The 27050-nt window shown below is 37.1% G+C and overlaps 1 protein-coding gene across 1 annotated transcript in view; it reads right to left on the bottom strand.

The window, feature by feature from the left end:
- Positions 1-17696, bottom strand: part of OTOGL (otogelin like) — a gene marked incomplete at both ends in the record, with an annotated part of 143984 nt that extends 126288 nt beyond the window's left edge. The window contains 6 exons of the mRNA XM_082636305.1: positions 2718-2872; positions 6710-6808; positions 8499-8565; positions 15521-15569; positions 16524-16563; positions 17618-17696. Coding sequence (XP_082492431.1) covers positions 2718-2872; positions 6710-6808; positions 8499-8565; positions 15521-15569; positions 16524-16563; positions 17618-17696 — 489 coding nt within the window. The remainder of the gene's footprint in view (positions 1-2717; positions 2873-6709; positions 6809-8498; positions 8566-15520; positions 15570-16523; positions 16564-17617) is intronic.
- Positions 17697-27050: the final 9354 nt, after the last annotated feature.

Genomic DNA, 27050 nt, shown 5'->3' with positions numbered 1-27050 from the left:
TTCAAGGACTGCTAGACACTTCACGGGACCTAAGAAACAGGGAAACCAATACAGGAGAGAGAAGAATGAAATTCTCCAGGAAGATGGTGAATAAAATCCTGAGTGCTAGTAGGCTCAAAAGCAACCACTCTCAGTTGGAACAGGAAAATGAAGAACTGAGGAAGGGACATCTCATGGGAAGGAAAGAGAAACTGAGAGATTGTCTGATGTATCTGACCATATTGAGAACAGTTGTTTAGAGATACTTTGAAGGAAAAAAATGATTGAAGTATAGAAAATGCAGCAAATGAAAAATGGGATAACTGTTAATTCTATAAAATTGTACAGAGAAATAAAATCACAATAACATATTAGGCTCAGCTCTCAACAATATTTATATAAATATTGTTCATATATGTACAATATGTAAACGACAATATAAAAACCATATATTTAACCAATAACGGTGATATAACTCTATTAGGAGGAGAAAAGGAAAGTGTGTGTGTTTGTGTGTGTGTGTGTTACGGGCAAGTAGGATAACATAACAGATGACTTCCTATTTTCCATAGTAAGAAGTGAAGATATAAGTCCTAACTTTGATAAATAAAGAAATAATAGCACATTTTGACATGTTAGGTAAAAGCCAGAAGAAACAGCTAAAAAAATTGAAGTAACTGCCTTTGGGGCATCAGACTTCAGCTGGGGTCAAGGAGTGAAGGAAAGAGGGGCTCTTTTTTGGCTTCATATATCTTAAAGAAATCTTTTAAACTAAGTACATGTATTATTTTCATAAAAATAAAATTGAATTTAAAGAAGAAAAAGAAAAGAATCAAGAGCATAAAAAAGATATATGCATAAAGATATTTATTAACATACATCTTTTAAAGTACTGAAAATAGGGCCTCCCTGGTGGTGCAGTGGTTGAGAGTCCGCCTGCCGATGCAGGGGATACGGGTTCGTACCCCGGTCTGGGAGGATCCCATATGCCGCGGAGCGGCTGGGCCCGTGAGCCATGGCCGCTGAGCCTGCGCGTCTGGAGCCTGTGCTCCGCAACGGGAGAGGCCACAACAGTGAGAGGCCCGCGTACGGAAAAAAAAAAAAAAAAAAGTACTGAAAATATTTTTTAAATCTAAATTTCTAAAACAGGGTACAATTAAATAATTTCAATATTTCATAGTTGGAACAAATACAGCTAACAAAATCTGTGTTTGTCAAGAACATTTCATGTGGGAAAAAAGTTCTTGATATAATATTAGGTGAAAATGCAGGAAATAAAATTATGCATAGTAAAATTTCAAATTTATGTGTATAAAATCCGGAGAAAAAATTTAGAAGGAAAAATATGAAGCCAGTAGCACTGATAAGCCTTGACTGATCATTCTGATAGTATTTTTTAGACTTCTTGGAATTTTTTCAAATTTTCTACAAAAGAGGTGAACAACTTTTACAATCGGGGAAAGACGACATTTAAAGTAAATGGATTTGTTAATGTGAAAGCAAATTCCACCAACCAAACAGGGCCAAGTAAAAACAATTACCTATTAACTCTGGAAGCACAGTTGAACATTGTGTGTTATGAACACAGTTATCTACTTGACACCTTAGTCCTCAAAAGGATCAGTCACTGGACAAGAACATTTCAATGAAAGAGTCAGAAGATGTTTGAGTGATAAACCCAGCAACTCCTTCCTAGAGTGGATGAGTAAAGGACTATAGGGGACTGAGCCCTGTATGAACTAAAAACGCATGCCACTAACTTCCTTACCTAAGGAGACCTCCAATTTTTTATCCTTATGTCCCATAAGTTAACTTTCAATAGACTTCCTTTTGAGGAAGGCACAAGGATTCGTTGCTGTTGAAAAGCTTTAGGGCCTACTTTTGAATATTTGCCTCGTCTAAGAGAGGAGGAAAATTTAGGCAACTCCAACATAAGTCGGAGGGATTCAACAACAGAGATTCAAACAAATGATAGTTATGGAGGGTTTTAGCTTTAGAACAGGACAGCACTGCAGTATTCTGGCTGTGTTTTGAGACACCAGAAAATTCAGAGGAAGACAACAGCAGAGAAAGAGGTCCCTACTTCCTTACTTCTACCAGAGCTACTCTGCAGCTTGCATTTTGAGATGTCTCCTATGAATTCTTTTGAAGGAAGAACTCTGCAACTAAGAACTAACTCTCTGAGCTCAATCATATAGTATCAATCTACCTAGAAATTAGCTGCCTGTCTCCACATCCTTTAGCCTGTGTTTATATAATTCACACACTCCATTTAATAAATTCCAGCCCCCAGATTAGACCGAGGTATGTCATTTTAAAAAATCCAGATGGCCATCACACTGGACATGTCAAGAAGGAAACATACACAAGTAATATGATTGATGTCTGAAACTATCCTCTTGAAAATGATCAAATAAAACATGAAGAATGAGTATGTCAACTGGAGTTGATATTATGACATCCATGATATAGACATTTCTGTGTTGCCTACATGTCCCTACCATATGGATGCAAACCTTTCTTCTCCCAGCCCTAGGCTCCATCTTGATAGAAATATACTCAAAATAGCTACAAATTTGGCCCATCCCATTCAGAACCAGCCCCTCTCCTTCCCTAGTCAGGGCCCTAAGTATTCATGCTATGATTACTATATATTTTCCATGATTTGTCCAGTACTTTAAAAATACAGACTTGCCCAGAAATAATTTTTAAGTTAATTATGTCCTAGAATCACCTACCCATACAGTGTACCGAGGCTCCAAATTACCACAGTCCTTCGCAAAAATGTAAGAACAGTTTCCTGGGAAATAATAGTAGATGCCATCAAAGGTTTCAAAGTGGTACTGTCCCCAGCTTTTGCAAATCCCATCTCTGCCATTGCCCATGTTTGGCACTGAAAAGAAATAGGATAATATTTAGAAGAATAAAACAAATTATACCTGTTTCTGGCAAGGTTCAGTCATGCTAGGTGATTCTAATTTTCATTAAAATAAACGTTTTCTTCTTTGGTGGACAATATCACAGGGAAAAATACCTAACAAAATTACCAACTGCTCTCAAAACTATCAAACTCTTCTGAAGAAAAACATGGTCTCCAAGTTGTTTTGAAGAAAGGATTTATGTTAGAAACTTCCTTAATTTTTGCTTCCAAACAAAGACTCTGGAAGAGAGGAAGAGAGGAGAGAATGATAAAGTAAAAGAAGGTGATAGTGATAAAGCAAATATAATGGCTCAGAAAGAAAGAAATGTCACCACTAAGTGTTCTAAAAATTAACACTGACAGTGTTCTAGTCTCTGCAATTCTTTCAAAAATAATAGCATCCACAGAGAAAATTAACCACTGACCAAAAAGTCATGTTTAGAAGTCTGGGACCTGGGGATGGGGAGCATTAGTCATCCAAAGTATGCTGGAATTTGGGAATTCATGACTTCAAACTGGTCACACTGTAAGCAGTGTTTGTCTTAAAGCATACAACTTCATCTCCTGTTGCCTTCATGCCTATCTCCCTTTATACCTTTGTGGGTCACCTTCCATTCCATTTGATTTTGTAGACCCTTCCTTCTAGATTAATATGAAAATCAGTGACATTTACGGAGCACTCAAAATGTGTAATACATATTGGTTAAGACATTAAAATGTGTTAATATACTCTATAAGGAGCATAAAGATAAGGCACAATCACTTTATCTTTTCTTTTTGTAATTTACCTAAATGTATTAGGCTTGGCCAACTTTGGCCTTTTCAAGAAAAAACAGAGTTATTCCTTATTCAGGCAGTCTTCTCTGATAGTATGCCTTACCTCTGTTGCATATTTTCATAAAATCTTGCACTTCCCTTTACAGAACATCACAAGTGTAATTACTGTGTATCTGTTATGTGTTGGTCCCCCTCCTCTAGACTGTAACCTCCAAGAGGGCAGAAACATGTCTATATTACTCACTCTTCCCAGTGCCCAGCCTGGGATCAAGTAGATGCTCAATAAATACTCATTAAATAAATGAATGCTTTTTAGTCATTATTGATGTAGGGTCCTAACCTAAACACCAAGGATAAAAATATTATTAAGAACCTTCTGCCTTTGAAGAGCTCTCAACACTATTTCTCTTTTATGTACAGAATGTTCCATTAATTCAAAGTCAAAAAGAATGAGTGGCTCCAAATAACAAATCTAATTTATAAAGCAAAAGAGAGATGAATTGGAAACCTGGTTTTAATGGGCTAGTACCATTTAAAATGGAAAAAACACTTGAATCACATCAAAAACAAAATAAAATACTTAGGAATAAACCTGACCAAGGAGGTGAAAGACTCATACACTGAGAACTATAAAACATTGATAAAGGAAATTGAAGATGATTTAAAGAAATGGAAAAATATCCCATGCTCTTGGGTTGGAAGAATTCATAGTGTTAAAATGGCCATACTACCCAAAGCAATATACAGATTTAATGTGATTCCTATGAAATTACCCATGACATTTTCCACAGAACTAGAATAAATAATCCTAAAATTTATATGGAACCATAAAAGACCCAGAATTGCCAAAGCAATCCTGAGGAAAAAGAACAAAGCAGGAGGCATAACCCTCCCAGACTTCAGATAATACTACAAAGCTACAGTAATCAGAACAGCATGGTACTGGCACAAAAACAGACATATGGATCAATGAAACAGAACTGAGAGCCCAGAAACAAACCCACACACCTATGGTCAATTAACCTTTGACAAAGGAGGCAAGAACACACAATGGATAAAAAGATAGTCTCTTCAGCAAGTGATGTCAGGAAAGTTGGACAGCCACATGTAAATCAATGAAGTTAGAACACACCCTCACAAAAATGGCTTAAAGACTTAAATATAAGATAGGACAACATGAAACTACTAGAAGAGAACAAAGGCAAAACAATCTCTGACTTAAACCATACCAATGTTTTCTTAGGTCAGTCTACCAAGGCAATAGAAATAACACAAAAATAAACAAATGAGACCTAATAAAACTTATAAGCTTTTGCACAGCAAAGAAAACCATAAACAAAATCAAAAGACAATCTACGGACTGAGAGAAAATATTTGCAAACGATGCGACTAACAAAGCCTTTATTTCCAAAATATACAAACAGCTCATACAACTCAATAACAGAAGAAAAAAAAAATCAAAGAATGGGCAGAAGACCTAAATAGACACTTCTCCAAAGAAGGCATACAGATGGCCAATAGGCACAGGAAAAGATGCTCAACATTGCTAATTATTAGAGAAATACAAATCAAAACTTCAATGAGGGGGCTTCCCTGGTGGTGCAGTGGTTAAGAGTCCGCCTGCCAATGCAGGGGACGTGGGTTCCAGCCCTGGTCCCAGAAGATCCCACATGCTGTGGAGTAACTAAGCAACTAAGTAGTTGTGTGCCACAACTACTGAACCTGCACTCTAGAGCCCATGAGCCACAACTACTGAGCCCATGTGCCACAACTACTAAAGCCCGTGTGCCTAGAGCCCATGCTCCACAACAAGAAAAGCCACCGCAATGAGAAGCCTGCACACCGCAACAAAGAGTAGCCTCTGCTCGCCACGACTAGAGAAAGCCCGCATGCAGCAACGAAGACCCAATGCAGCCAAAAATAAATAAATAAAATAGATACAACAATAAAGAAAATTTTTAAATGTTTAAAAAAAAAAAACTTCAATGAGGTACTACCTCATACCTGTCAGAATGGCCATCATTTAAAAAAATCTACAAATGACAAATGCCAGAGAGGGTGTGGAGAAAAGGGAACCCTCCTACACTGTTCGTGGGAATGTAAATTGGTGCAGCCACTATGGAAAACAGTATGGAGGTTCCTCAAAAAACTAAAAATAGAGTTTCCATAGGATCCAGCAGTCACACTCCTGGGCATATACCCAGACAAAACTATAATTCGAAAAGATACATGCACCCCTATGTTCACAGCAGCACTATTCACAATAGCCAAGACGTGGAAACAACCTAAATGTCTATCGACACATGAATGGATAAAGATGTGAAACACAAACACACACACACACAAACATACACACACACACACACACACAATGAAATATTACTCAGCCATAAAAAAGAGAATGAAATAATGCCATTTGCAGCTATGTGGATGGACCTAGAAATTATCAAATTAAGTGAAGTTAGAAAGAGAAAGACAAATACCGTATGATATCACTCATAAGTGGAAACTAAAATATGACACAAATGAACCTATCTATAAAACAGAAACAGGCTCAGAGACATAGAAAACAGGCTTGTGGTTGCCAAGAGGGAGGGGGGCAGGGGAGGGTTGGATTGGGAGTTTGGGACTAGCAGATGCAAACCATTGTATATAGAATGGATAAACAACAAGGTTCTATTGTATAGCACAGGGAACTATATTCAATATTCTGTAATAAACCACAATAGAAAAGAATACGAAAAAATAATAATATTGTAAATCAACTCTAATTTAAAAATTAAATAAAAATTTTAAAACAGAAAAGAAAAGAAAAAACACTTGAGGAAATAGAGTTCAGTGAGAAGTTAAAAGTGGGCATACTCATTTTCTTTCACATTGTTTCAAAATTACTGGAAATAAATTGTGGATACTCTAGTTAATACACAACATTATTGTACCAACTCCCAAAGAATGAACACTAATACAGCAAATTATGCCTTCATGTTCTCCACGGCATCTCATAATTCTCTCATAAGTATCCCTGAAACTTACCAATCTGGCACCGTGTCCCAAGTGCCTGAAATATTTGACAGTCACATGTACCAGCCTTAGAACAGAAAGCTCCGTTAAGGCATTCATGAGGACAAGAACCTGAAGGGTAAAAAAATAAGTTATCTTCTGGCATGCATCAGTTTTTATAAACATAAATCTGTCAAGATTTACTTTGGACTAACAGTAACCTCTGTTAACTCAAACAGAACCCTGGGCCTACTGCCTTGATGAGCTAAAGACTTAAGCCCCTTAAGTCTCTATCTAGTTCATTTCATTATGTGTGCCGTGAAACAAGAAAGACAGGCTTTCACATCTCAAACTACCCTGAGAGCAAAGGTTAGCCTCCTTCAAGCAATCGAAAGGTCAAGTTCCCATGTAAGGAATCCCTGTCCCAGATGATGAGAACCAGAAATACACAAGCTGCAGATGATTCCCTTGACGGAGTTTGGCACGTCTGATCAGCTACTTCTCCAGAAGCAAGTGTTGTATTAAAGAAAAACGTCCATCATTAGCTCAAGGGATCAGACACAATATATAATACAACTCACAAGGAAACTACTTTTTTAAGAGAATGATTAAACATTCCATTTGAAGTTTGTGTATTAATCCTCAGGCTTAATTACAAATGAATGCATTCTTTCTGACCCATAGTTAATTTTAACAGGGCAGAAGCCAACATCACTGCTGGTTGTCACAAAAAATATTCTTTCTTTCATGGAAAGAAAAATCACCCCAAAGAATTATGTTGAAAAGAGGAAGAAAGAAACTAGGAGCTCCTTAGTGAGTTTTAAAACTGCAAATGAATCACGGTGAAAAATTTTCCTGTAATAAGAACACAAGAGACAACTGGTAAAACTCAAGCAGAAAGGATTTAAGTGACAACTGGCAAAACTCAAGCATAAAGGATTTAAGTAACACCTCAACATAATTAGAGAACATCTCTGAGTGACCATAAAGTGTTTACTAAAGATTGGCCTTCTCCGGAATACGGTCAGGTCATGAAAGGCACTTATGTAATTGCGGTATTTTAACCACAGTTCTGCAGAAGGCAAGAATTTTAGAACTCTCTTATCCTTTCAACTTAAAATTCATTGATCTAAAATGTCTCTACGTTTAAAGACATACAACTCTCTAAGTATACCTTAACTGAGGAGAAATGAGCTGCTTTAACTTTAATCATAAATATAGATTAAAATGATGTTTTTCATAAATTTAAATGCAGTTTTCTTTTTCTAGGGGGGCATATATATCTTCAAATTTTATCTTAGGTTACAATCTGGTATTTTTCCAATCAATAAGTGTTAAAGTAATCATGTAAGCAAATGTATCTCCTTCAAAAATTTAGTTACAACCCTGTTTATTCTCCTGAAAATAGATATCAAAACAAAACTAGTCATAAATCCCTGCTATTTTAAATGCAACAAAAATTCAAATTGAATTTCAAACTACCATTAGCATTCTGCTAAATGGAAATGGAAAATTGGTAAGCAAAAATTGCAATGTCGAAGAATCGAGGAGCCAGTAATTGATTCAGAAAAAAAGCTCCTGATACCCAGTGATATCTTTCCTGGTCGTATAGTTATCAGCTTTGTCTAACTGCTTAACCTTGTGTATTTCCAAATATAATTCAAATTTCTATATGAAGTAAACAAACTATTACTAAGTACTATTACCACCGTGGCTCAGTTTCCTTCATGCATTATGTGGAAATCATTGAGAGTTGATTCACTATATCCCCCAAAAGGGTCTTTTGAGAAAGCAAATTCAAAAACATAGATGTAGCACTAACCTTTTATTTTACTCTCACCCCAATTAATAGCTTCATGGAAGAAATATCTTGGAGAAGTTGCTTCAAGCTTTAAGAGAAAGAAATCAGAATTCAAGAGAATTAAATTATTTAATTCAAGACAAACATGCAATTGGAAAATCTGGAAAACAGCTACAAACACAGAAATTATAGAGAGCTGACTCCATATTTCCTTGGGTTATTGAGGCAAAATCTTGGAGAGGCAGAAAGGGCTCCTTTAAGGTTGTAGTTAGATCTGACTTCAAGGTTGATTTTGCTTCTGACCTGAATTTGACAAGTCCTTTATGCTCTCTGACCTCAGTTCTGCCTCCCTGCCCTCCTTGGAAAAGAGCCTGGTCAGAATCTAATCTTTGTATTAACTGACTGCTTTGCCTGCAGGAGTAGCAGTTTTTTAATACTTCCAAGTGCAGATGGGTCTGGAGAAAATGCATGGGACCAAAGGACCAACAGACAGTGATGTACCAACTTCCTGCAGTCCCATCTGTGCAGACACCATCCACAGAAGCCTCTGCTGCTGAAGTGTGTGACACCCTCAGTGTCCAAAGGGCTGACACTTTAAAGTTCATAGAAATTTAAATGTATCTGTTTATAGAGCCCAAGGCACTTCAGGGTAATCATTAAGATCATGAAATATAGAATCAAACAGATCTGGATTAGAGTCCTGATTCTGCCATTACTTACTCTAAGGCAAGTTTCTTAACTGCTTAGTGCCTCCTTTTACTTGTCTGTAAAATGGGAACAATGACACATATATACTTCACTAGGTAGGTCAAATAGTAAATAAAATAATGTATATAAAGATTCCAACATAATGCCACACACATAAAAAATTAGCAAGAAAGAGATTTATATTAATCTAAGCAACCCAGATAAAACCATAGGATTTTTAGAGGTTAATATGGAATAGTAGCAAATAGCTGTGGATTATTAAAACTAATCAATTATGGATTTTTACTCCAACTTAATGTCAATTTAGTGTATCATCTGGGGCAACGTCCTTTCCAACGGCATTTTTACATTCACCAGAATACACATTCCCAAAATTTGCCTCATAATTGTCAAATTGAGAACCAGATGATGTTAGAAAAACAAGAAAGAGTGAAAGATAAAAAAAAGGGTGATAACTATTATTCAACATACTTTTGGAAGTCTTAGCCATAGCAATCAGAGAAGAAAATGAAATAAATCCAAATAAGAAAAGAAGTAAAGCTGTCACTGTTTGCAGAAGACATGATACTATACATAGAGAATCCTAAAGATGCTACCAGAAAACTACTAGAGCTAATCAATTAATTTGGTAAAGTAGCAGGATACAAATTAATGCACAGAAATCTCTTGCATTCCTATACACTAATGATGAAAAATATGAAAGAGAAATTAAGGAAACACTCCCATTTACCATGGCAACAAAAAGAATATAATACCTAGGAATAAACCTACCTAAGGAGACAAAAGACCTGTATGCAGAAAATTATAAGACACTGATGAAAGAAATTAAAGATGATATACACAGATGGAGAGATATACCATGTTCTTGGATTGGAAGAATCAATATTGTGAAAATGACTCTACTACCCAGAGCAATCTGCAGATTCAAAGCAATCCCTATCAAATTACCAATGGCATTTTTCACAGAACTAGAACAAAACATTTCACAATTTGTATGGAAACACGAAAGACCCCAAATAGCCAAAGCAATCTTGAGAAAGAAAAACGGAGCTGGAGGAATCAGGCTCCCTGACTTCAGACTATACTACAAAGCGACAGTAATCAAGACAGTATGGTACTGACACAAAAACAGAAATATAGATCAATGGAATAGGATAGAAAGCCCAGAGATAAACCCACACACATATGGTCACCTTACCTTTGATAAAGGAGGCAAGAATATACAATGGGGAAAAGACAGCCTCATCAATAAGTGGTGCTGGGAAAACTGGACAGCTACATGTAAAAGAATGAAATTAGAACACTCCCTAACATCTTACACATAAAAAAACTCAAAATGGATTAAAGACTTAAATGTAAGGCCAGCTACTATCAAACTCTTAGAGGAAAACATAGGCAGAACACTCTATGGCATAAATCACAGCAAGATCCTTTTTGACCCACCTCCTAGAGAAATGGAAATAAAAACAAAAATAAACAAATGGGACCTAATGAAACTTAAAAGCTTTTGCACAGCAAAGGAAAACATAAACAAGATGAAAAGACAACCCTCAGAATGGGAGAAAATATTTACAAATGAAGCAACTGACAAAGGATTAATCTCCAAAATTTACAAGCAGCTCAGGCAGCTCAATATCAAAAAAACAAACAACTCAATCCAAAAATGGGCAGAAGACCTAAATAGACATTTCTCCAGAGAAGATATACAGATTGTCAACAAACACATGAAAGGATGCTCAACGTCACTAATCACTAAAGAAATGCAAATTAAAACTACAGTGAGATATCATCTCACACCGGTCAGAATGGCCATCATCAAAAAATCTACAAACAATAAATGCTGGAAAGGGTGTGGAGAAAAGGAACTCTCTTGCACTGATGGTGAGAATGTAAATTGATACAGCCACTATGGAGAACAGTACAGAGGTTCCCTAAAAAACTACAAATAGAGCTACCATATGACCCAGCAATCCCACTACTGGGCATATACCCTGAGTAAACCATAATTGAAAAAGAGTCATGTACCACAACGTTCATTGCAGCTCTATTTACAATAGCCAGAACATGGAAGCAACCTAAGTGCCCATCGAAAGATGCATGCATACAGAAGATGTGGCACATATATACAACGGAACATTACTCAGCCACAAAAAGAAACGAAATTGAGTTATTTGTAGTGAGGTGGATGGACCTAGAGACTGTCATACAGAGTGAAGTAAGTCAGAAAGAGAAAAACAAATATCGTATGCTAACGCATATATATGGAATCTTAAAAAAAATGGTTATGAAGAACCTAGGGGCAGTACAGGAATAAAGATGCAGACATAGAGAATGGACTTGAGGACACAGGGAGGGGGAAGGGTAAGCTGGGATGAAGTGAGAGAGTGGCATGGACATATATACACTACCAAATGTAAAATAGATAGCTAGTGGGAAGCAGCCACATAGCACAGGAAGATCAGCTCAGTGCTTTGTGACCACCTAGAGGGGTGGGATAGGGAGGGTGGGAGGGAGACGCAAGAGGGAGGAGATACAGGGATACATGTATATGTATAGCTGATTCACTTTGTTATAAAGCAGAAACTAACACAGCATTGTAAAGCAATTATATTCCAATAAAGATGTTAAAAAAAATAGGGTGATAAAGAATGTGACTTCAGGTACAATCCTCTTTTCAACAGATTCTGGTCTCCTTCCTCCATGGTAAAAGTTTTATTTTGGCAATTTGCACTGCAGTACTTTTTCTTTTAAAGGGCAAACCTGCCCCGTGGCAGACAAAAGGACTCCCACACTCTCTCACCACTTCAAGGCTCTTTTCTAAAGTCCTTGGCCCACATCATGTCTCCAAGTTCATTGTCTCCGGCTTTCATTCCTCCAAGGTTTTGTCCTCACTGTTCAATCTCCTCCTTTTTCCCTTTCCTCTCTCTTCAAACTAAGTCAGACTCACAAAAGTCTATGACTTGGATTCCCTCAAGACAAGTCTTATTCTCTCTTTAGCTATATTGTCTGCAACTGCCTAAATCTAACACAACAACCAATATTACCGGGCAGCAAATTCTTCTTACTTTGGCGCTAACGAATCATCACTGATGCTCACTAAAAGTGTATAGTGACTTCAACTGTCTCATACAGGCTTATAAACTAGAACAAATTATTTAACCTGTTCAGCCTCAGTTTCCCAATCTGTAAAACAGAATAACAATAACTGCCTCACGGAATTGTGAGGATTAAATGAAACGGGATAAGTAAATCACCAAAAATAGTGCAAGGCACATAAGTGTTGTAAACATGTTACCTACTTTTATTATTAAGCAAAAACTGAATACACTTGACAACATTAGACCAAGGCAAAAACATATAATTTGTTTTTCACTCTATATCCTCTTACCCAACTCAGGCTACACCTCCTCCATGAAAATCACAATAAGTACTTAGCACGCCAGCCTCCTGGTTACCACAGCATCCTAATCTCTGCAGCATTCCACTCATCATACTACAACATTTCATGTTAAGACATGACACACAGCTTTTATTTTTATAACAGATCTGAATTCAGAATGGCACATCTTACATTTATAATTGGGAGCTCTTTCTTTCTTTTTTTTTTTTTTTCTTTTTGCAGTACGCAGGCCTCTCACTGTTGTGGCCTCTCCCGTTGCGGAGCACAGGCTCCGGACGCGCAGGCTCAGCGGCCATGGCTCACGGACCCAGCCGCTCCGCGGCACGTGGGATCTTCCCGGACCAGGGCATGAACCTGTGTCCCCTGCATCGGCAGGCGGACTCTCAACCACTGCGCCACCAGGGAAGCCCTTTCATTTTTTTATATCATACAAATAATGGCAAAAAATTGGTGGTGTCTTAGATTCGATGAACAAGTTACACAGAAATGACTTCTTTACAGCTCTACCTCCACTAGACATTGAATTTCTAGAGAACAAACACCGCTGTTCATGGTTATACCTCTAGCATGGTCCCTTGTGTGTCGTCAGCAAATACCAACTGAACCGGAAACAGACATTATGCAAATGGGAATGATTTACCTCCCAAACCATGACTATAAAATGTTCTGTTGATGCCCCTCCACATATCCTCTCAGCTCACCTTGGATTTCACCTGCGTCTGGGTTTCTGTGCACACTGAGACCCTCAAGCACCGGCTTCTTTTTGTCTCTGCCTTAGGGTAGAGTCCAAGCAGGATAGAGAAGAGAAATGACGTTCAGGGGATTTAAGTCCCCCCCAGAAGCTGCCCTCAAGGAATGAGAGGCAGGTGTTGGTGGATAAGTATACCAGCTCCCCCATCCCTTGGAGAAACAATTCTAAAACACTGTACACAGTTCCTCAGAGGGATGCCAGCAAGACTGAGCCCCAGATGCCTAAAGCAGGAAGGCCCCTCATTAACAGCTGTGCTGGATTTTCTCCCTTCCTAGTCTCCCTTTCCGCTCTCCCTCACTCCTGCACATACAAATTGTATGCAACCTCTAATAAATAAATAATCTGCCCCTGCTTTCAGGAGAAGAATTTTGAAATGTGATGCAAATGCAAAAAAATTCCAAGCAGTGGGTGCATATATTCACATAACCGATGAAAGAGGACAACCCATTCTTCCTCCGTGCTGATTACATCTCCACAGGAGGGTGAGAAGCACAGAGAAATACAGTCTTTAGATGAGAAATCACTGTAGAGCACAATTACACCATTGACAGAAGTCTGTGTCTACCCTTTCTCTGGTCATTGTTATCTCATTGCCAACATATTCCTGAGTCCTTATGTGCACATTTATCTGTCCATCGGTGCTCCGTCTTCCTAGAGCAGGGGAGTGAATCTGTGGACAAGAATGGCCTCGTAACAGATGAAATTTCAATCCTAAACAGTGAAACGCGTGATTTCGACCTCACTGCCCTTCTTTAACATTTCTTCCCTTAAAGTTTGTTCAGATGTTAAGTAATGTTGGTGCATGTTCTCTAGCTGCAGGAAAGAGAAGCGCAAGTGTCCAGCTATTCATCCTCTCTAAAAGGGAAATCAAGGCAAGTGTGTTCCTCACTTATTAACAAAAGGGAGTTATTAAGATAATTCTAGGGGAGTAAATTATACAAATTCTAAAATCATCCAAATGGTCAACAGTAGAAGCCCATCCACAGGCTGTTTCATGTGACACCTGTGGGGGTATATTTCACAGGTTCTTCATCTAGTGGGTTCTACCAGAATACAGTTTTTCTCAAAATTGGATTTTCTGCTGAGTCACGTTGATATCTTTTTGTGGCTAATATGGTCTACTGGCCAACTTGACACTTCTCAGAGAAAAATCATTTTAACCTCTTCACATGATACATAGGTACTTAAGTACACAAAATACTCTTTTTAAGAAAAAAAAGTGTTTCCCTTCCGTAGACAATCCTTTGCCCATTCTAGTGCAAAGAAAGAGTTCCACTCTTGATAAGAATAAATTAGTTCTGCCTTCTGAATCATCACAACAGCCTATCAAATCTGCCATCTATATTTTTTCAATTCTCTTTAAGTTCACAAAATATTAAAAAAAAAACAGGCATCCATCATAAAATGCTAATAGAAATTGACTGCAATTCAGCGTTTGACAAAGACCTTGAATATATAAGCTGTTTGCTACATAAATACTCAAATCATATTACTTTCCAAAGAAATGTCTTAATATTGAGTTAGGATTCTCTATCTTACCATCCATCTTTAACGGAGAAATATTTTTTAAAATCCACCCATTTAAACATTCCAACCATAATTTGAAGATATTGCAATTATGTTATCCAATATCCTTTATATAGAGGGACCCAAGCAAAAAGGCCTCCTCAAATTCAGTGCTACCCCACCCCTCTAAAAAAAGAAAGGTCACCTCTTCATCAATGCCTGTAATTTAGATTTATTAGATAACATAAAACCCATTTGTCAGGACACTAGGACACCTCTGATGGCCTTTTGTGATACTTTACTCAGATCACGTACACCTTTCTCTTCCCCTGTTTGCTTGTATTTGTCCTATTATCATTGTGCTTAATTTTTAAACCAATTAAAATGTTTCGGCAAGTAGTGAGATGAAATCTCCCACAAACTCTGGGAGCCTATCAGTAGGGAACCGAGGTGAACAGCAAAAAGCATTTGACCACAAACAGTAAATGTGAGCTAAACCTGAACCGGAGGGTCACAGAACAGCACTAGAGAAGTTACTTTGCCTCTTCCTCCTCTTTCCTGTCTTGTTTTTAGCATTTTATTCCCCTCCACAAAGGTCTCATTGTTGAAGGGACAGCAGAGGCCCAAAGCAGGATGGATTGTTTCTCTGCCTCTCTCTCCATCTGAGGCATAACCTACCTGGGCTGCTAAAAGAGCTCTTTTCTGTTGATTTTCATTAAACCCGTTTCTGGAAGAAAACAAAAAGAACTTGTATAGTCAAAGGCCCCTAGGCAACCTGAACAAGCCTTTCCCAAGAGAGAGCTGGTGTTTTCCTCCTGATTTCCATCACTTTATCAAAGAGGTCTTTCTTGCTTTAACATTGAAAAGGTCCCCCTCCCCCCTTTGGAGGGGTTAGATTTGGGTGGTGGCACTGTCTCATTTTACAAAATTTGGGAGTGTCCCCAGGTCTCTCCAGTCTCTGATGTAAACTGCATTTTAGGAAGGAACTTTGAGACAGAGAAATAAACAAAATAGTGTAACACTGTAGCACTAACATGCATGGTAGTTTCTCCACATGCCTTCATAAAACTGGTGAGATAAGCATTCGACAAGTGCAGGTTCACAGTTTTCAAACATAATACTCGATTCTCTCTCTTTCCATTCTTAAAGGGCAGGTTAACATTAATGAGCATAAGCACATCAAACTGTGGGTTATCAAAATCAAACAGTGAGTAGAATTCCGTTTTTCATTAAGCAGATCAGTTTAGTCCAAGAAATGATTTTCATTATTTACTGCTAGAAATATTTTATTCTTTTATCATTAAAAACTTTTACTCTATGTTAAGAATACAGCACATTTCTAATCAACAATGTACATTAATAATAATATGAAATAGGAAATTACTGAATATAACTTCTTTTCAAATCTTTGAAGTGAAAAATGTCCCCTTAGTATCTACAGTCATTGTCACCACCAAAAACTCCTCTTAAAATGAAAGGAAATATTTTTGTTTCATAAATAAGGAACTGAATGCCTAGTAATTTTTAATTTGTGGAAATGTTTTAAAGAACTAAATCTCATGTCCTTACTTTGTAAAATATTTAATTTATTTTTTCAAAAGCAGATACACTGACTTGCTGAGCTTTGCTCATTCCCATTAGCTTTATGTTTTAGAGGACATAAAGAAAAAGAAATACTCACTTTGATGTTCTCGTCAAGATGGATGAAGTACAAATATAACCTGCCAGAGATAAATATATATATAGATGAATGAAAAAAATTATCCAAATATCTTGATCACATGATCTGATTATAAAACAGATCATTTAAACCTAAGTTCTGAAACTTAGACTGAGTTTTACTATTAGTTATTTTACATTTTCTAGAGGATTTTGACCAGCAAATTCCCTGTGAGACATCAGGGTGACCAGTAATTCAGAAAGAATGGGCAGTGTACCTTGATTTATACAGAGACATGATACAGTGGAATAAGCACTAGTCTTGAAGTCAGAGATACAAGTTTTAGTCCCAGTCCTACGACTTAGTAAATGCCAAACTTAAGCAAACACATCACAAAATAACAGTGGTAGCCAAGTTGATCTTCAAAGTTCCCTCCAGCTCTCGCTGCTCTAAGACATTTTCTCCTTGGAGTTTCAGTCACTACTAGGATTGGAAGATAGTGCCTGTGACCTCGCTGGTCTTCTACACTTCAGTAATTTCTCGCACTTCCTCTACAAGCCCCAAAATATACAGCCCTTTTCAGGGACTAAAAATTAACAACTGAATGTAAATAAATGCTTTCTGCCATAAAAATATTTTATAAAAATTAATTTATAAATATTGCTATAATATAATTGAAAATCAGTTTTTAGTCTCAAACATTAAAGTCCTTCTTAAAACATTCCTTTACCATTCTTTGGGTTGATGGCATCAAGAAAGTTTAAGTACTCAATGTCTCCTTATCTTTTATAAAATTTCAAATGTTTAAATTACACAACTGTTTAAAATCATTATTTAAAAGAGAAAAAGTTAGAATCAGAGCTTCTTCCAGTACAGCTGCATATCATGATAAAATCATGATTTTAACATTTAAAAAAGAGACTCAGAAAATGAAAACTAAAAGTTCCAAATTATCTATGTTATTAAAAATTTTCCCAAAAAATGATCTGGGTGTCATTTAGTATATACCCATCCTAATGACTTCAAAACATTTTACAGTATAAGAGGAAATAGTTTCTACAATTTACAAGGAAGACTAAAATACAATAAGGTAAAAGTTTAACATGAGTTCTTACCTTGTAATGAAAACAGCAGTATATGAAGCAAGAATATACTCCAAGGTATCATTAAATTGAGTTTTCTCACAATGTTCATTTCAGTATAGCCTTTCTCCCTGAAATGTAACCAAATTGTTGGTCTTTACTAAGATGGCATCTTAGAAGTATGAGTACTTGTAGAGTGCTCAAATTCTTATAAATATAGCTTTGTAATAAAGTAATTCAAAAAGTAATTCCAGGATTTCTAACCACATACAGCATCTGAAGCTTTAGAACTTGCAGGCAACCCTTTGGCTGAATCTCTCATTAGCAATGCATGGCAGCTTCTTACTGAGCCGGTATTAGTTACACCCTACCGGACTCCTGCACATCATACGCCTTTTTAGCCTATATTAGCCTTTTATGACTTCTAAAGTCAGTAGCATCAACAAACAAACAAACAAAAAACCCTATTATCTCCTAATGTCATAAGAGATAAGCATTATTCCTAATTAGTGATCTATTCCATGTTTTATTCATAAAATAATTACTGTCCTTTGAAAGAAGACTGTTTTATTCATAAAATAATTACTGTCCTTTGAAATAAAATCCTATCAATCATTCCTAGAATGTCTAGATGTTTTCATAAACTTTTCTTTAAGAAGTATAAGTAAACTAAAATTATGTACATATATTTTCAACTCCAGTCCCATTACAGTGTAGTTTAAGTTGACATATTCATGTGTCCACAGATGTTTCTGTTAAACATTCTGCAATAGAAGCAGAAAATAACACAAAAAGATGATATTCTAATATTTGACTTTAAGAAGAAAATAAAGTAACTCACCTAATCCTGAAAATCTTCCTTCACACCCTGTTTTTCTAATTGGGACAAGTACCCAATTAGACAACAAAAAAGAACTTCTTAATCCAACACTAAGTGCACTCTTCTCTGGGTGCGATTGACTACCTGGATTGGCATTAGAGAACAGCTCTAATATTTCGTAATGAACTCCATAGGGATGATCTAAGCCCCATAAATGAGTGAAGGCCATGATTATATAATGGGTGCACGTTTCCTATAGCAGATCCCATCAGTTACCTGCAAAGTATCAGACTCACTTAACAGATGGGGGCACAGTGGTAAGGAATATCTAACTACACAGGAACTACCTTATGAGACAAAAACACACAGCAGTTCTTAATACCTTGTTGTACTCAGACACTTTTTGTGCAATGACTTCCTGCTCTTTTCTGTGAAAATATCCTTAACATCCTGATGTACTGCATGCCCAACATCTACTATATAAACAGTTTATTTTCTGTGTGTCAAACTCAATAATCTTTTACTCTTGCTTTACATGATTTTAATGCCTTTCCATTGCCTACACAATTGCTAATTCTATGAGCCAAGAGATGTTTGCCTATAAATTCATTTTTAAAGCAGGAAAACCACACCAACTCCCCCAAAATATAAGTAGCTATATGCCTACACACACACACACACTTGTACATGTACACTCATTCTTAAATTTTGATGGATTAGATTAAATAATTTAAGTATAATATGTGTCTAGTAAATATTTATTGAAAGGTTATTGGTCATTACTCAAACTAACTAGACAATAAATTAATATAAGTCTAAACAGATAGGCCTAGTTATTTATAGTTACATTCTAATTATTGGTCTAAAAATTATGTATCTACTCAACCACAATCAAAATTAAAATAGTCTAGATATTTAAGAAGATGTGAATACAGAATAAATTTAAAAGTTAAGCTTGCTAGGGGCAGGACAGGAATAAAGACGCAGACATAGAGAATGGACTTGAGGACATGGGGAGGGGGTAGGGTAAGCTGGGACAAAGTGAGAGAGTGGCACGGACATATATACACTACCAAATGTATAATAGATAGCTAGTGGGAAGAAGCCACATAGCACAGGGAGATCAGCTCCGTGCTTTGTGACCACCTAGCGGCGTGGGATAGGGAGGGAGACGCAAGAGGGAAGAGATATGGGGATATAGGTATACGTATAGCTGATTCACTTTGTTATACATCAGAAACTAACACAACATTTTACAGCAAGTATACCCCAATAAAGATGTTTTAAAAAAATTAAGCTTGAAATTTGTTTAGAGAGCAATAATTTTCCTCCAAAGAATTTTTTAAATTAAAGGCACGAAATTGCTTTACATAAAATGCTCATTAACTCTTTCTGAAAAACATGGAAATGTACATAACAAATATACATTACTAAGTCCCCTCCTTAATTTACAACAGTTTCTCTTATCTTCATAATTTCCCATAAAAATCAACCTAAAATATGAAGATTCTATAAATCATATTTTAGGATTTTTTTCCCCAATCTGGTAGCTGCTTGACTTAAAATTTTTCACAAGTGACATACCTATGGAAAAATCCCAGATGGAAACCAAAGTTAAATTTCATGGTTCAAAAAAGAAACATTTTTATAATGCTTATAGTTATTTCTAAATACTACCAGAACTTGGTGAAAAAGGATTAGTAAACAGCAATATAAAGCCTGTGAAAAGTACTTCTTTCTAATATAAACTTGGATATTTTACGTTCTTAATTCAAATGTAATAACTCTCAACTTTTCATCTCAAATTTCATATAGTATCTTTAAACGTTTGATTCAAAAGCATCACAGCCATTTTCACTGGTTAAAGTTGAAAATTCCAAGGTTATATCACCTGGCATATTTATTACTGTTATTCTATTTTGAACTCTATGTATTTAAAACCTATAAATTATTTGTCTGGTAAAGAAAATAGAAGAAATTATAATGGGAATTCTCAGGGTGACCATTCTTTTATAGCTAGAGGTTTAGCATATGCTGGCTTTCTATTCCTCCTCCCCCCCAGGCTTAGAGGAGGTCGGAGATTAGTAAAGGAGAATGAACAATGGCAGAGAAAACAATACCAGAAATTCCAAGTTCTTTTTCAACTAACTACATTATGAATTCATTACATTAAATGGTAGGCTGCATGAAAATAGGCAAAATAGACTTCCATGAATAGCTACAGTAGAATAGAGAGTTTAGATGAAAGATTAGACCCAGAACCACAAAAAAAGGAATTTATGACTGTTGTTACATGTAGTTATTACTGTCAAAATTTAGTTGACAGCTTTTATATTTCATTCTACCCTGACAAAGGAACTCTGGCAAAAAGTGAGTCAGTCACCAGCTTGTGAAGAGATATTAAGTTCATAAGAAGTCTGAGGCAACTACATAATGCATGAGATAAACAGTTCCCTTTCTGATACAAGAACACGGCACATTTTCCCACATGGAATATGATCTTTAGAAAGTTGACACCTGACAGCCTATTGGCCTCAACACACCACATTAAAAACAACTGTCAGGAATGGGAAATTGCTGGGCTTATAGTTTATATGTCAATAATAAAGAAAGGGGTGTTTTTAATGAAGTTCATCATCTTTAAGAAAAATTAATTTCTATGGTGACTTATATAACACTCACTTTTCATTCATTGAAACCAACTCTAAAATAGATAACATTTGATTCCCATCATATCACATTCTACTAGTGAAATGCAACTATTCCTCACTTGCCTTACTAAACCTAACATATTTCAGGTTCAGTGATTTTATCTAGAATTTATGTTATCATTGAGCAGCAAACAGAATCCTGTATCTTTGACATGATTTTAACCACTCTGAGTTTAACTACCTTATTATAAGATAGTTTTGCAGGGTTCTATTTATGCTTTCAGGAGGTGTGCTGCTTAGCACTTTCTGGAATGCTTCATATAATTTAATTTGTAAATGACATCTATCTTAGCTTTTCTGAATACAGACTGTGTGTCATAAGTGGTATCTATGTTGGTCATGGTTTCAATTTAAAGCTCACCCACAGAAGTTAATGTGCTGTGTTTTATAGGGACATTCATTTTTCAAGTTGCTATGGTGCCACTGATTTGCAATATCTTTCATCTTGAAAGAAGTAATGTTCCTACAACTAAAGTTTTGTCTTGTCAACACTTTAGCATCAAGTTCTTGATATAAAACCAATATTTCCCACAGTTCTCTTTATTTTCTAAACTACTGTAGCACTTACATACTATAGCACATTACATGTGCATTTATAATATATAGTGTAATATACAATGTACTACACATATAACAATATAAATTATGTTGGTTTCTCACATTTTCAATTCCATTTTATATCTTCAGTCATTTTAGATTTACTTATTTTAGAGTTGCTGAGGGATAATATTACTTGAATTTCTCAGGAGGAGGAGGCTTCTAACCCTGTTGCTTGCTGTGTTGGCTTCTCACACTTAGGGTGGATTACCGCATAGGTTCTGTAATTTTGAATTTTGGTTTCATGTCTGGTAGAACATTTTCTGTGGTAATTCTTTACTGCCAGCGTTGAAGGTATGCCTCTCCAAAAAAGAGTTTGCATGTACTTCTGCCAATTGCTCCAAGGAATTTCATGTTAATTTCTCAATTTGAGGGTTCCCAGCATACTGTGTATAAATTCAAATCCCAAACTCAAAGTGAGGGAATGCCAAATCTAGTTTCTGCTTTGTCTTTGGCCTCTGGTGATATTCCTTATTTCTATTCAACCACTTAAATAGATGAATATTTTATTTTATTCAGCGTGCCCAAGTATTTTATAGCTGACAAATTTTTAGATCATCTCATCTGTTGCACTGCCAAAAACAGAACCATCAACTATCAAAAATTATATGCTCTCATTTTCTAGGTTACTACTTTATGTATTTGCAACATACTTTCTCAACTGAATTACAAACTTGTGATATGGAGCCATCTATGATTCACATGTAAGTACTTATTTAACTCTTCTAATAATTATATCCAAGTTATTCAAAACAAACAACTATAAATTTATAAAGAAGGCATATCAAAGCATCTCATACTTGGATCAAATTATTTAAAATATAAAAGAAAACCTGTCAGATCCCCAAGTGTCATGGTTGAGATGACTTCATATAACACCAAGATACCAACTCAGACACCTGACAATGATTTATGACAATAGCCACTGCAAACTGCAGCCTGGAGTGTCAAACATCAGCTTATCATCTTCTACCTTTTCTACGTTGGCAAGGTTAATACAGAAAAACTGCCTTTAGAGACGTGGCATCATTGTGGTTTTCAGCAGAGCACAAATCAGTATGAAAACATAACTCAGAAAAAACTAAGCCCTTCATTGTGATTTGAGAGTCACATGAAGGTCGGATCAGCCCTAAAAAGTGTTTCCCCCTTATCTTGACATGACCTCTTCCCTGGCTTCCAGCCTGAATTAGAGTCTTACTGAGTTACATGCAAAATTGTTATCATTATCTCCCAAAAGCTGCAGTGAAAACACACTAGTTCCTTTGGAAAGTTTTTTTCAGTCTTCTCTTCTAACAAGATAAGTTTATCAGCTTTACCTTAGAATACAGAGGTGGTTCTCAAACTTTGGTGTATGCAAGAATCACCTAGGGAGTATATTAGAAGCACAGATCCCCAACCCCACCTCCATCACATCCAGTGTTTTCTGATCCATGAGTCTAAGGGGGTTAGGCATCTGTGTTGTAATAGAGAATCTAGCTTCGGGAATATTAAATACCAAACTAGTCTATTCTAGTACAAAAAAAGGAATGCAAGTGCATTACAAATATGGAGGCATTGATAGATCCCACTGGAGGAGAAAGAAGCAGAGGTGGGAAAAATTAAGTGGAGGTTGAGGGCCAGCCTCACTACCTACTAGTAAACAGTTCCTTGTTTGGGAAGATGAAGTGTATCTGTTATTTAATTTGCCTATTCTTTCCACACTTCTTATGCAGAGAAACTCCTCCCAGAGGCTACATAGCTTCTGCTCCTTTGGCATTACATCTTTTCAACTCTCACTATGATAGGTGGAATAATCGCTCCCCAAAGACAACCACATCCTAATTCCCAGAACTTGTGAATTTTGCCTTACATGGCAGAAGAGATTTATGGATGTAATTAAGTTAACAACTCCTCTAACTTAATTCCTTGTGGGCCCAATAGAACCATAGAGTCCTTATCAGTGAAAGCAGGAGTCAGAAGGATTGGAGTGGAAGAGAGAGTCAAAGATGGAGGAAGCAGCCACCAGCCAAGGATTTCAGGGAGCTTCTAGAAGCAGGCAATGGAATGGATTCTCTCCTAAAGCCTCCAGAAGGAATGCAGTTCTGCCAACATCTTGATTCTAGCCCAGTGAAACTGATTTCAGATTTCTGATCTCCAGAACCATAAAATAATAAATTTTTGTTTTAAGCCATTAAGTTTGTGGTAATTTGTTACAGCAGCAATAGGAAGTAAGGCACTTACATTCTCTGGCCACTAGGGATAGGCACTTGATGCTAAACGAAATAATATATGGTGGTCCTAGCAATGGATCCAATTCTCTTTCTCAGGCATTGAAACATAAATCATACAGATGAAAGTCACATGTAGTCATAAGTCTGTGGGCCCTGGGGCTTTGTGGTCACACAGAATTAGAGATGGCAGTTATTTTCCAATTATGTACATGTTGTTAAATAAGAAAGAAAGCTACTATGCAAGAAGAAATAGGAGAATGGAACAGATGTTCAGAAGGAAGCAAAGAAACAAGTGATGGAGAAGATGTTTCACCACATTTTGGTTTCTATGACTACATCTATCCAATCACTTCCTTTTTACTTGAGTTAACTTGGTTAGGATTTTATTCCTTGACATGCAGTGATCCATGACTGAGACAGAGGAACTGAGAAAAAGGAGGATGACTGACTGTGATGGTTGATTTTATGTGTTAACTTGACAGGAGCACAGGGTGCCCAGATATTTGGTTAAACAGTATTTTGAATGTGTCTGTGAAGGTGTTTCTGGATGAGATTAACATGTGAACCGGTAGACTGAACAAAGCAGATTGCCCTCCGCAGTGTGGGTGGGCCTCCTCCAATCCACTGGAGGACTGCATGGAACAAAAAGGCAAGTAAGCAAGGATTCGCTGTCTCTGCCTTACTGTCTTTGAGCTGGGACATTGGTCTTCTGCTTCAGACTCAGACTTGGACAAGAACTATACCATCGGCTCTCCTGGGTCTCTAGCTTGCCAACTACTGATCTTGGGACAATGACCTTCTAGTAAGAGATATCATAAACTAGATGGGGTTTACTATTCCAAGATTCCCAAATCATCTGTTTAGACAAAGGAAAAAATTGGAAAACTAGGATTTATATATACCCAAAGATGTTACATTTTCCCAGAAAAATCTTCTTGAAAGGTATAGAGGGGAGATGAAAGTTGTGAGTGAGAACCCCAAGAGAAACAGAAATGAGGCACTGTGAAATAGTCTCTTTATCACCAAGCACTGTGTTGAATACAGCTACTCTTCTGCTACCCGAGAGTCAGATCCAGGAGAACCTCTAGGTGAGACTTCTCTTACAGTACTCCATTGGTGGGAGTTGGGGCAACTTCAGTGACACAGGGAAGCTGTGACAAGACTGGGGGTTTGGGAGACATTTTTCAGCACTGAGTGGCTTGGAGATGAAGGCTTTCATCTAAGAATTATGTAGTAGTATGCAGACAACAGGCAGGAACACACTTGGATAGATGATTGTTTCCAGTTGTTCATTCATATGCTCCTTGTTACAGAATTACGTCTTCCCTTTTCTGTGTGCTTTTACAATACCTCCCATTGGAGTAGTAGAAGTATACTTCACTTCCCCATTGATGTTTGAATTGGTCACATGGCTCTTTTGGCCAATGTAATGTTAACAGACACAACTCCAGCAGGGGTTTACACGTGTTTCAGAGTTTTGGATTGTTCTCTTGCACTTCTGCTATCCCTCAGAAGAATAATACGTCCTGGATTGCCACTAGTCCAAGGAGAATGAGGAAACATGTGGAAAAGACTGCAGCGTAAAATAGCCTCAGAGTTGATGCACATGGTCCAGAAAAATAAATGTGTAGTATGCCATTAAGATTGGGGGTTGTTAGTTATATGCAACAATATTGTAGCATCAACTTTCCTTATTTAGAAGAATTAGTAAGGTCAGTGCTTCGGTAGAACAGTTAGAGGTGGTGATATGGCCCTTCCCTGGCTGGCACTTGGGAGGGCTTTCTCTTCAGAGTGGTCTTCACTAGGTCTGGAAGAAAGCATCTAGATTTACTTTTTTTCACAGGTTATGCCTAAGAACTACCACTTCTGGTAAAACAGATAGGAAAATACACAGGATTAGACACAGGGGACTTAATATCCACTCTTTTCTGGTAAAGCAATGCTAGTTCTTGAACTTTTTTTGTTTTGGCCGCACCACATGGCTTGTGCGATCTTAGTTCCCTGACCAGGGATTGAACCTGGGCCCTCAGCAATGAGAGCGCAGAGTCCTAGCCACTGGATGGCCAGGGAATTCCCCGAGCTAATTCTTGCTCATCTTCTATATTAAATTTAAACATCACCCCTGTTGTGTAGCCCTTCTCCAATAACAAGGTGCTCAGTCCTTTGTGTGATGCATCATCCATACCACTGTCATTGCTCTCAGAACAATGTATTATATATTTACTGGTCTGTCTCACCTACTGTGGGTTTTTGAAGGCATGGAACACATTTTAATCACTTCCTTTCCTCACTGTCTCAAAAATATTTGTTAACTGGATAAATTAATATATGTCGCTGCTATAAGACTCTTGGGGAAGTAGAGTTTTCAAAGCCTCTTTTTTTGGTATTTGAATGCATGGCCTCATCCAGTGGACCAGGTTAACTCCTCCATGTGAATGAATCCAAGCACTGCTCTCCACAGGCTAATAAATGTGAGTTGGTAAAGTTAGTAAGCCAAGGGCTCAAGGAGACATGGATGAGGGCCATCGGTCATTGACAAACATCTGTTCCTTTGTATCCTGAATTCAAATTGAATTACAATAGTTTTGAAGATGAGGAAGAAGGAAGACTACACAAAGCAGTGGATAAATCATAGGACTTACCTTCAGAGAGATGGGCAGAACATTAAATATCTCCTCCCTACCTTTCCTTGATTCCCAACAGTCACATTTACGTGTGGAAACATAAAACTACAGCAGAGCACTAGTGGCATCTCAGGAAATTGCACTTCTGCTCTCAACCACTATGTGGCACTTGCTATTTAACTAATTTATATTGTAATGTATCTTTTATGAGTATATCTGTCACTTCAACTAGATTAATAGGTGATTGAGAGCTGCGATCCTGAGTTAAACATCTCTGTATGTCCCCACGGGCCCTCACGCAGTGTTTGTAAACTAATTCTTAATAAACATTGTTAGTGGTGATGGTACTAATGATGATCATCTCCCTTTCCTGATACGTGGGCTTGGTGAGCAGGATTGGAGGGCGGGGTGGAGTGAGATGGGAAATGAAGCTAGAAGGAGGTGAAGTCCAGACCATGGAAAGCCTTATGTTCCATGCTAAATATAATGGACTTGGAGGCATTC

Source organism: Mesoplodon mirus, assembly GCF_964341445.2.
Source record: "Mesoplodon mirus genome assembly, chromosome: 11".
Lineage (NCBI taxonomy): Eukaryota > Metazoa > Chordata > Mammalia > Artiodactyla > Ziphiidae > Mesoplodon > Mesoplodon mirus.
Note: the sequence above shows the minus strand (reverse complement) of the source record. Positions and strands in the feature narration are given on the sequence as shown.